At 39.6% G+C, this 12,713-nt stretch overlaps 1 protein-coding gene across 2 annotated transcripts in view; it reads right to left on the reverse strand.

Moving 5' to 3' along the window:
* Positions 1-926: 926 nt before the first annotated feature.
* The window catches only part of VPS35L (VPS35 endosomal protein sorting factor like), a 61,784-nt gene continuing 49,997 nt past the window's right edge, over positions 927-12,713 (reverse strand). For both annotated transcript variants that reach the window (XM_068908761.1, XM_068908762.1), the window contains exons 28-31: positions 11,298-11,463; positions 9,297-9,415; positions 2,494-2,640; positions 927-1,701 (exon numbers count right to left, since the gene is read on the reverse strand). In XM_068908761.1, coding sequence (XP_068764862.1) covers positions 1,603-1,701; positions 2,494-2,640; positions 9,297-9,415; positions 11,298-11,463 — 531 coding nt within the window. In that variant the 3' untranslated portion in view covers positions 927-1,602. The remainder of the gene's footprint in view (positions 1,702-2,493; positions 2,641-9,296; positions 9,416-11,297; positions 11,464-12,713) is intronic.

Genomic DNA, 12,713 nt, shown 5'->3' on the forward strand with positions numbered 1-12,713 from the left:
AAGAGGAGAGTTTGGGGCATTAGTAAGCCTGCCTTAGGAGTTTCCATTGCACATAATCTGAAACAACTCCACTCTGGGTTTATAGCAGCACATTTGCCCCTGGAGAGGGACTTCTACCTTCACCCACAGCTGTTTACTATGACCCACCAGCCTGCTTAGAGAACTCGGGGTTTAATCTCACTTACCCAGTTTGTGGGCTAGGTTTCCAAGCCCAACAGGAAGAATCATCTACCTAATGCTGAGAGTTGTTGTGTGCGGCTGCAGCAAGAAGGAAAGCTAAATTAAAGGGGGATATGATAACACATTTGCAGTACTGCCACTTCACTATCTATAGTGTGTGCTTTATGCAAAGTTATTTAAGGAAAGTCAGTATAATTAAAATAGCTATGTACTGAAGGTTGGAAAGGTTCTGTGGCAGGTTGATGCCACTTCATAATTATCTAGAGTTCCTATAGTTTACTTTGCTTATACATATAGTCTATACAAGCCTATGTTACAAGGGTTTTGTCCCTTACAACCTGAACACAAAATACATACATCTACTCTGCTTCCATAGCCACTCAAGAGAAGAAAAACATGGAACAATGAAGGAATGTTTAGTAATTTGGGTGACATATTAACGCTCATCAGCCTGCTAACTCCTTGAAGATACGGGCCTAGCAAAACTGATTACATGTTTAGCCTTAACAAAGTAACCTTTTTGTGCAAAATATATATTACTATCCACATACAGATTTAGCTCAGTAAACTACTCGCCAGTAAGCAAAAGTAGCAATAAATAAAAGCCCTCAGTATGGTTCTTTATCACAGGACAGAAATGAGACTGAAATTTATTACACAGTACAGCAGAAGATGTAACTAAATTCCAGAATAATTAAGTGATAAGTGCTGTATACACAAAGAAACTCCCCCAGAACAAAGAGAGGAACTGTAAATTAACTGTTTTATTCAGTCACACAGTGCACTTTGAGAATACAGAGTACTTTGAATGTGTTTCTATTTTCCTTTGAAATAGCATTTAAGGATTCCCTCCATTTTATAAAATGCCACTGAACTAAAGTGAAAGCATAAACATGTCTGTGAAAATGCATTGCAGAAATTAGAACAGCAACACCTCAGCCATTTTTCTCTTTTACTGGAACTGACCATACAAATGTTGGCAGCATCCCAAGTGGAAAGATGACTTATTAGGATTATCGAATTGAGACACTGATTTTTACACGGAGAGAGACTGTTCTACAAGTGAGATGAAGTCTGGAGGCAGTGAATTGATCTCTGCAGATTGTCTTCTTCCACCGTTACTAAAATAACATCAGTTTAGGTTTGGAAAGGCTTTTGCCACCACAGAAGTTCGAAATATCTTTTACTGAATCTAAATTAGCATTTAAAATAAGAACGTAATGGCAGAACTGGAAACAAAAATTCAGATCAAGTTATTGCGCCCTCAGAACAGTTTTACCTTTGTCCAAGTAAATCTGTCATGCTGTAAGTAAAATGAAAATACACTGAGCTCCAGTCAAAAACTAGAAGATTATGGCCTTAGATTTATGGCCTTGGATACATGCCCTCTGGACAGATATCTCCTTGGAAAAGCAGCATTCATCAGGTCCTGGACTGCAGAGGAAGCCGAAGGGCCAAGTCTGTGAAGTGACTCATTTCAGGTTGTTTGCTTCGCCTCTTGATGTATTCTAGTGTTTTTACCTGGGTATGAAAAGGAAGAGAGTTTGAGATTTTTAGTCTTTGTCTTTTCTCATTTCAAAATCCATCATTTATGCCATGTGAAGGCGTTTCAGCCAACTCTGATTTCCCTAAGTTCCACTGGATGCATGATCACTTGCATTTCTCATTCCAGAGCTGGCTATCATGTACATCTCCCTTAAGCAAGGCTCAAAAATGTCTACTTTCCAAGCCTAGACCATGCAGATCCTCCACTAAATAAAAACGCTGTATGTCTCTTAAAGCGTATATTTTCTGAATTGAAAAAAAGTTCTAGGACCCATCATCTTCAGGTTTTTTAAATTAATGTGTGAAATACATTTTAAAATGCTAGAAGGACACTAGACCAATCCAAATACGCGAGGTTGCCTGTCCATTAAAAAGCATTGTAAAAATAAGTACCACCTATTATCCCAGGCTAGAGAGGGTTTTTGTTTTTGACAAGAACTACTTGCAGACCGGAAAACTGAGACGTGAACTTCCATCCCATTTTATTCAGTGCTCAGAATGGAAAAGGCCACCAATTATTTTTATTCTGAAAAGACTTCAAAGTAGAATTGCCAGTTATGTTTTCTTTCCTCCCTCATGCAAATGCTGTTGTAATTTACTGAGGTATCAGATTTTTTTTATCCCATTCAAAACATTTTTTAAAGAGAGCAACTCATAAAGAGGTCAGGTTTATTTAGATCAAGCAAGTAATTTTACCTTTCCCAAATGGAGGAGCGGGGGGAGAGATCTTAAGAACTAAGATTTCTCTGCATTATCTGTTTTCCTTACCATGGTCTTGGTGTCAGCAAAGCCATGTTTCTGAGCAAGATTCCAGAGATTGACTGAAAGCTGGTTTAGTTTGTTGTTTCGTAGATCCCCATGAGCTAAAATAGTGTTAAAGAAATAGAGCGCTAACTGGCTCTGTCGCTTCAGAGTCTATAACGAAGAAAACAAAACAAAACAAACCTCACATTATCATGCAGTCATCCTAAAATACCTGGCATAACCTAAGAGACAAGAAGCTCAGAAAAGTGCAAGGGGCAGGCAATTTTTCTGTAATGCACATCTGTCAATAATTGTGGCTGGAAGAATATGAGCAGAAGAAGTGATATTCATTGAGTCCACTTTTGAACTAACCTAAGTTGCTGCAAATCAAAATAACCCCTGACTCCTGTATCTCATAGCACTTTGGCACAACATACTACTACGCAGTTCACACACACAAAAAAAAAAAACCCTCATGACTTATCGTTGCATAAAACAATCACTCTCCCACCAACCAACCTTGCACTTACCTCAAGTCAGCACGGTTTTAAATTTCTAGATACCATGATCATTAGTCTAGATGAATGCAAGTCCAGCAGTCTTACAAATTAATTATTTCTACTTTTATTTCTGATGACAGATTTTTCCTGCTATTCTTTCATTGAGACCTAAGTGACACCAACATACTTGCACCACACTTGCAGTTACCCTCCCTAAAATTCCTGAGGAGAGACCCTCTCCTTTTGTGGTAATCTGCTGTGGATGAGCACCATCCCCTTCAACCTCTACAGAGGAGTTCTGGGGCTCGGACAATCCTGTACCAAACTTAAATGCTGCTACCACCCAGATTTGGGGTGAGTGTAAACAGGAAGCAATCAAGATAATATTGCAGGTCTACAGATCTACAAATGTTCTACTTCCTCTTTTGCCCATTCCTATCCAATAAACTTAAAAAGGCTAGAAGGATGAATTATTATTAGATGTATCTGAGACATACTATTTATTTGTTTACACTGCCTGGCTGCAGTTGGGCTTTGTATTTTTGCTCAAGACCGACCACTGCTAAAAGCAGAGCTCCATCTTATACAGAAACAGCAGCAGCAGAGAAGTAATTAGACCCGAGCTGACTGCCAGCTCACCACCCTGATCAATGAATTTAACACCTCACCCCTCTAAGTTCAATGCATGTTAGCAGTGTTCAGGTTCAGAGTTACAGGGAGCGCGAGAAGAAGGTAGGGTCAGGGGAGTGCGCTCTCCTAGCACGATACAAGGCAGCCGCACAGCCTGTGCCCTTTCCCTAAGGGATGGGAAGTAAATTAGTTTCACTTCTCACTGTCAATAGAAGAGAGGTCAGATGCTATTAATCAAAGAAACAGCACAAACCAAACTATCAGTCCTCCAAATAAATATGAAAGACGAGAACGCCATTCAAGAACCGTCTAGCCAGAAAAGAGGACACAGTACGCCTCAGATCAGAAGCATCAGACCTGCTGCACGTGAGCCACACAGTCAATCTGTGCATGCAGAGCTGTGACACAGCTATCGCACGCACAAATGCAGCTTCCAGGGCTGCTTAAAGGCCCCAAGAAAAGTTCTCTAAGCGCTGAATTAATTACATGAAACTACCAAGATGAGAGATCGTCCTGCAATACTTAAGATATTCTAGCAATTTTCATCCCAGTGGCTCCTGTTTACAGGCTGAAACTACAACCACTATTTTATCCAGGGTTGAACTGTACTCCCTACCAGATAGAGAAACAGTCAAGCCCAGCAATGGTATCATGAAGAGCACAAACGCTTCTGAAAGACATGCAATGGAAAGAGTAGCTGTCAATGCTTAAGTACTACAGTATTTCTCTTGTAGAACTAACATCCTTGTGGGGGGGGAATAGAGTATACAGCCTATTAGCCTGTGTTTTGTCATGTTACTCACGAGACATATAGCCTCCCTCCTGCCCCATCACCAGGCAGCCTGGATTAGCAAAATGAGGTGTTACCTGTTCGGTTTTTGTTTTTTCCCCAATCATCGAATACCTGTTCATCTTCCACTGAATACAAACTTCAAAGAGGTTCCCGGAGGTTGCTTCAAGGTTCCCCCGTAAGAAGTGGGACAGTTATATTATAGGGCAGAATACAAAACCAGCAGTACTCAGGAGTCTGAATATCACTAGCAAGGTTTTCCAGGCAACATTTATGCAAATACACAATTTTTTTTTTTTTTTTAAATACAGATGGTATTTCAACTCATTTGAAATACATCTACTTCAAAAAGGACCATACTTCAAAGAGGATCTAGGAAGACATTGAAGAGAACTGGAAGACTGTGATGCACATAACTAACTCCCAGGATACTGGGGAAGGTTTAACAGTCACAGACAGGATTTTGGGATCCCATCTGTTACACAATGCAAAGTGAAGAGAGAGAAGCTCAGGTATGCAGTAAATCCTACTATGTCTAAAAATTAACAGAGAGCGCTGGACAGGACTTCACATGCTGACAAACAGGAACGTTTGTGCAACACGGCACTGACCTCCAACCCAAGTGAGAAACCCATGCCAGCGGGCTGCCAAGCCTGCTGACAGAACAGAGACCGCACTGTGGGTGGCACTCCAACTCACAGGATGTATTTATGGGCAGCAAACAGAAAGGAACAGACCAACTATTTGGCAACCACATACATCATGGGACTAACAATTCCCACACCAAAAGGAACTGCCTGCCTTCTTGGCAGCATGTTTTCCATAACCTTTAGAATAATACTGAGGACAATGAAATAAAATACAAACTACAAGATCCCTTGATCTGGGATTATATGTTACACCCTCCATCAAAGTGCAGAACAACTTCCTAATTTCATATAGCATAACAGAGAAAAATGGACTTCTGTATACAGTGGACCACGTACTTTGTGCTTCATGAAATTCTGGCTAGCAATCCAAATATTCATTCCTGTCCTTCAGTGAATTTTGCCAGACATCTATGATATAAGGATACTTGAAATTTATGTCAGAAAAGCATTTTGCATTTACATAACGTCACTTCCTCTGAAGGTGCGTCTAGCCTGCAGGCACTCCCATGTATAGCTTTAAAATAACTGGCTCAAATACTTGTTAGAAGTCCATCTGTTGCAGCCTAGAGCTCAGCCCGTGCTGCAAAAGCTTCCTCAAGGTACTAAATACCACAGTCTAGGCAGAGTCTCCGCGCTGCTATAGCATCTGTCCGCTGGTATTACCTGAACTATCCAGTTTGACATTAATTCCTGCAACACTGTGGTGCTTGCGGTGATGTCCTTGTGATCCAAACCTAGATATACTTAAATAAGGCCATAACAGGCAGCCTTTCCTTTCCTTAAAAGCTCTCATGTGGGGCCCCCTTTTGGAACCTTTTAACATCTGTTAATCAGCGGGAAAGATCATTAGCTGCATTAGGCAGACAAAGTTCAAGTCTGCAATAAACCCTCTCATTAGACAACTGTCCTGATGTGCGATAAATGAGTGCCTAGGACAAATGGTAGTCGATACAAGTTCACGTATCATAAAGGAAATACTGATTTTGGAAGAGAAAGCACCAACTACCAAGCTGGGAGCTCGTGTACCACACAGCGCGGTACCTACCCTACTTCACCACTCCTCCAGCACACAGAGATGACCAGAGCAGAAAGCGCTTTGCTGTAGATACTTTACTTACAAGAGCAATCCAGAACCTCTCCCTAGAGTACCCAGAGCCAATGGGAAGTCCTGCTGGCGCAGAGTGCACAAACTCATCTTTCAAGTAAGGTAGGCTAACGTATTTTTACTCCTAGCTCTAAACTAGCACCATTATAAGTTCTTTTCTATTTCAAAATCCTTAAGCTATTTTAAAATTTTTCAGTATTCATAGCACTGATAACCTTAGCTTTCTCCATAAAATTCATCCAACAAAAATGTTCTCCATGTGGAACTGGAAGTTCACGGAGGACAAGACCATCCTTTTCAAAGCCATACCCTGTAATCTTGGCTGTAGGCCATTAGCAGAATCATAATAAATTTATTAATTTTGTTTTCTACCATTCGCCAATTGTCTTACAAGCATGCCGAGACAGGATAATGGTCCCAATTAAACTATTTCTAGTCTTCAAACTCCACCATCATGCCAGAGACCATGGCATAATAGAAGGACTGGTTTGGAAGCTAGGACCCCGCAACTCTCCGACAGGGGAACTGGAGTTGACGCGCACTAACCAGTTACAGTTCCTCACTGCAATGCACCCACCTTGCTGAACCATCAGTAGGCAAGCCAGAGATTGCTTGCTACTGCGCCATTCCCAATACTTGCTATAAAAAGTCCAGCACAAGGAACGACTGCCATCCTAACATGGCACTGTGAAGACAACAACTACCTGGTCTTAACGTTTAGGATCAAAAGGAGCGTTCGGGTGAAGTATGCTCTGCGTGGACATTCATCACTGAGAAGCAAGATGCTAGGTATCTACCTTTCTAAGAAGCCTGGAGTATAAGATTTCATCCACACAAAGGCAGAAAAAGGAACCACTGATACATACTCTCATGGCCAGAAACAGCTTGAACTTTACAGAGCTGTCCAAAGTTAAAATTTCAGTTTAAACATTGCAACATCTCACAAATGAAGCGTTCTTTAATAATGCTAAAAGATCATGCCTTGTTAACATAAGATGCATTATTCTCTTCCAAATTGTAATTCTGGTGAAAGCATTGTATTATGTGAAAAAAAAAATTATTCTTCTTTATCACTTTTAAATGAAATGAACCAAAAAACACAGCATCATCAGAGGCTTCTTCACGTAAATGAGCAGCCAAGTAGACAAGTAATAAAAGGCTGCCAACACCAGAAGCAATCCAAATGTCATGGTGATTTTATGCTAGGCTTTACTTTAGCACAAATGGATGTAATTTCAACAACATTCCCACCACCTCTATCTCCTTAGCAACAACAGCTTCCTTAAAAAGTCTTTGTTCTTACACAACAATATGTAAGACTCTCAAGGACTTTTACAGAAGAAAGCAAATTAAACACACCCCGTTTATAAATGAGGATGGACAGAGCAGTAAATCCAAAATCATAGTAACAAAGGCACAACAAGGATCTACATCCACATCATTTAGCTTTAAATCAAGCTCTCCATGTAACTGCTTCAATGAAATAATACAGCATCTTTTATTAGTCAAAGTATTAAGCGAAGAATAAAAAAAAACCTTTCAGAAACTACAGATTTCAAGCCCTACATACGCCATCTCACCCACATACTCTATGTAAGAGTTAGATACAAAAAACTAATGTATAACCCAAAGTCCTGCCAAGCTCTGTTAAAGATGTCCAGGGAATACTTGCTTGGGCATCCTTTCCTGTGCAGGGCGTTGGTTTTCTCCTGTTATTGTCCTGAAAAGAACTGCCATTCACTGTGGTGGTGCATACAATGATGTAGAGGCATTTCAGCAGAGAATTTATTCACCTTGAATCTCCACAATAGCTTCAGGAGGACAGCAAAAGCAGAGAAAAGGCTAAACTTTGCATAGCGGTCCCCAAATGTATATCACTTAATACATTCTGCAGAGGTAAACATCACAGACTCCTGTCCGAACAGTCTATCAAAGACGTTCCACTTCCCTTTTATCAAATTTATCATCCCCTCACCCTCCCGCTCCAGACTACAAGCCACAAGATTTCTAACCAATATGCAATAGTTTACTAGGGGTAATTAGAAAGTTGCTGAGGGTCTGAATCTCAGAAACAGATTCCAGAACAGTACGTTCTCATTACTTCAGTAACATGGAAAATGTTAGTCACCTGCCTCTCACATACAATACATTGTATTGTACATACAATATTTGATACAATATTTGATCTTTCAGACCCTTTGAACTCCAAACAAGAAATCCAATAAACTGCCAAGATTTCTTCTTTATCTAATATAACCCTGCACTAAAAACAGGGTAAAGCGAGAATACCTTTTCCCTCTCTCTGCATCTCTGTCCTGAATTCATCCTAGTGTCCAGGACTCAAAACTTTTACAAGTTAAAAGATTTCCATTGTATTTTACCCGGTAACAGACTATCTAGTGAATTCTCAGTTTGCCCATTACATAAGTGGGCATTTTAGGCTCTAATTTAGCTGGCAAGAAAACAAGACACTAGAGCCAAGGAAAAAATAAGTAATTATTTATGGACAGAGAAAAGTGACAGCCAGGAGGAATAACAACAGAAGACATAACTATATTGCAATCAAAGGAGTGATTGTGGCACCACCCCAAATTCTCCAGCTTGTCAATAATAGCAGTTCAGCAACAGCACCATGGAGCTCATTATAGACAGAAAGACCATCAAAAGAAAAAAGTTATCCCACACTGAGCTTCATGCTTCCTGCAGCCAGACTGCACTAAGACTCAAATTGGTTAATTTAAAGCTAACTTTAACCTTACTGTGCTGCTCCACAATCACCATTCTGCTCTGCAGCAAAAACACATCCTCTGATGCACCTTCAGAATAGTGACAATACCGCGCACCAGAGCAGCCTCCCGTACTGTCCGTGTACAGACTGGCCACATATAGCATGCACCCCAGCAATTAATTTGAGCCCACACCTTAAAAATAGATTATAAATGCTACATGATCTCTTTCACATCATTAGGTCTTTCCACCACAGGCCTGACTACATGATCAGCTCCCTTTTTTAAGGGAGTAAAACTACTTAATTCCCTCTCATAAAGTTCCCAGAGCTTTCTAAAAGGCCAATGCCTGATCAAGACGAAGGTCTGTTTATTTAACTCAAGTCATTTTCGTTCCGCATTGAATCGAGTTGAATAAGGACATACCTCTTCTTTTCCAAGGGTTTTGAGATGATCCAGGATCTGTGCTATCACTGTTTCACACAGTTTATTAATTTCAGCCAGGAACTTGGAGTCTCCACCATACAGGGTATCATTGGAATCAACTGCAGAGAGAATTCACGCTTAGGACTGGCTAAAGCTGCACATCTCCTTGCTATTGAAAACACCAGCTATTTGTAAAAGACCAGATTTGGAAATTACAAAATAACCAGCATGCACAAAACAATCTTGCTTAAGCGCGTACCACTTGGCTGACTACTAGGTTTTCTTGATTTCAGGAACATAAAACTAAAAAGCTTCTCCTAGCTTATCAAAGCCTGTCCTATGTTACTAGAGATACAGCCAGGCTCATACATATCTGCTAGACTCCAAATGCAAAGCAACACATTGTGCCGATTTCTGCACTTTCCATAGACAGAGGCTCCTAGACCCCATTACCCTAGAAGAGTTTGGTCATCATCTTCAGTGGGAGCAGGATTCGGCCAAACAGTTTATATAGTTTACACAGTATAACAGACTTTCAAAGGAAAATGCGTAAAATAAATATATCTATTTTTTCTAAAATAAAACCTTGATGATCTCAAAGACAGAGTGACAAATTCAGAAAGTAAATTTTCAATTTTAGAGACGTTAAAGATTTTTTTTAAAGGAGAGAACTGTTGAAGTTTTTAGAGCTATTTAACCATGACTTTAAATAAGTATTTTGGCCTCACTTACTTATATTGTTTTTTAATAGGTCTTTTTCTTTTTTTTTTTTTTTTTTTTTAAACATCACATGCATGTCCACTTAAATAACATTTTTCTAAGAAGCAAGTTACAAGAAACTTATACATTTAAGTGTATTCTAGGTAAATAATAATACATAAGAGAAAGAGTGATCCCCTTTTCCCAAGTAAACTTCATTTTAAGTAGTTAATATATATGGTCCATCTATAAAAGAAAACCATTGCCCAACTACAGGGGAAAAATTACTAATTTGTACTTTCCGATCACTTTCCATTTGAATATCCCACCAGACTTCAAGCGTTTAATGCTTGCATCCTGGGGTGATGCGATTATTTTACTCATTAAAGAAAAAAAAGAAGAAAGAATCTAAACCACATTCCCTTAGAGAATTTGAACAAGTAGATCTTTACTATGGACTAGCGATTCAACTGACGACCATTTTGTAGGTTGCTAATTGCAAGAGACCTTCTTGCCATGACTGGTAACTCTGACAGACTATTTACCAGAAGAGCTTCAGAATGTATTTTAGCCTGCCTTCTTTTGAAAGCCCTGCACAACTGAAATAAAAAAGAAAAGTAGCTTGTGTTAGGTACTCGCAGACTGGCTAATCTTGTCAGCATGCTTTAAAAGACTTAATTCTACCGTAACTTAGTGGACCCTCTGTGATCAAGAGGCAAACCCCTACATTCTTGAGCAATGCAAATATTATGTTCTTACCAAAAGATTATGGCCATTTCACAAAATGTAAAATCTGTACAAATTTTTTTTCTTTTTTTGTTATTCTGAGGATTTTTGTAAGTAACCACCACAATTTCCAAAAGTGAAAACCCGCCTTCAAAACAGCCAATACATCACTTAACGAAAACTGGGCTTTATATTCGGAGAATCAGAGTTGTTAATATATGCACATGAAGCATTAATAATACACATAAACCAAGCTGATAATTCAAACTAAAAGAAAAACCCTCCGTACATGTAAAAATGAAGTTCTGATAATTCACTTGAAAAGTCTATAGTCCTAAGCACCTGCATCAACACCATGACGAACAAACTAAGTAAACCACTCTTCACAGATTTACTTCAAGAATAGATTGTGTATCTACTTGGCAGCCAACTCCTGTGACTATTTTAAATCAGAATACGTAGACCTGGGTAGGAAAATAATCCATTGTGCAAGTTTGACTACCGTTATCTAGATTCAGCTGTAATGCAACATCACAAATTGCACTGCGGAAATACAGGATCATCCTTATATATTACCTTTATCTACATGGTAGATATATGTTTCTTGAGTCATTGCAGACAGCAGATGCAAAACATTGGTATAAATCCGGATTTTGTCATCACTGTTATCCTCCCAAGTGTAATCTTGGATCACATTCAGTAGTCCTCGCACAAGAAATAACACTCCTTGTTCTGGATGGTCCTACAGAAATAAAAAACAGGATTATCAGGGTTCGTTTGAGGTTCTTCGGTCACAGTACCAGCTCTACAATAGCAAAAGTCACAATGTAATTAAAGCTGACAACTACTTTTCTGCAGCCCTTAAAAGTAAACCCTTCTAAAAACACGTTATAGTTTCCTTCTAAAATGTCTATTTGACCCATAATCACAAACTTCATCTAGGCAGCCTCAGCAGACAAACTCTGAAATGCTTTGTTTTCTAGTCAGAGGGGGAGTAATACAAAAGTAACTGTCATCACTTTAACAGCTAAGCCCCTAAAATTACACACGCTATATAGAACGTTTTATTCAAATAATTTATGTAAGCTACAGAAATGAGTATATTAGTCACGTAATTAAGAGTTTCAGGAGAACACCTACACTGGGAAGTCAAAGTTACAGACAATCAACAATCTTTTAATATGAAAGGACTATAATTATAAAGGCATCTGTTTTACATAAGTCATGAGCTTTTGCAAGCAGTTTTAATACTGCACTCGGCTTATTTCAAGCTGGTGGTTGGTGCAATGATTCCAACATTTGTAAGACAAATCACATTCCACTGGGGAGACCTCCTTCTGATTCTCTTTCTTGTAAAGTAAACAGGAGAAAGAACTAGGGAAGCCAATTTCTGCACGCTGATATCTCCTTGCAAATTCCTCTTCTGCATTTACATATCTGACAGGCTGGATGTGTCCTCCTTCCGTCATCTGATCTGAACCACTTCTCTGAGGAGCATCCAGTTCTGACATACCCTTCCTTCAACATCCTACTTCTAAGCCAGTGGACAGCAATGACACATCATACTGGCAACCAGACTTTTCCCTCTAACAACGCAGCGCCTCCACGTTGCTGATAACGCATGGCTCAGGAAATCCCGCTCCACAGGAAAAGGGAAAATACACTGGTCTAATTATGAAGATTCAGATGGCAACACTGTGCTGCTTCTCCAAACCTAGCCAAAGAAAAAGGTAGGATGAAAACCAACCTTCCCCTCACCCCTAAAGCCATGACACTGAGCCAAGCTTTGCCAGGAAAGCAAAATCCTCTCGGAAAGGGACAGACGTGCTAACAGAGGGAGGTAAAATCTTCAGGTTTTCACGGAGTGCAATCTTGTTAAGTCAGAGGCCTCTGTTTTTTCTGTAACGTCAACAAAATACCTTGCTTATGAAAGCTTTACCTCAGATCTTTCAGATTAGTTTATGGTTTTTCCTCATCTTTCAGTGATAATTG

Source organism: Struthio camelus, chromosome 15, assembly GCF_040807025.1.
Source record: "Struthio camelus isolate bStrCam1 chromosome 15, bStrCam1.hap1, whole genome shotgun sequence".
NCBI lineage: Eukaryota > Metazoa > Chordata > Aves > Struthioniformes > Struthionidae > Struthio > Struthio camelus.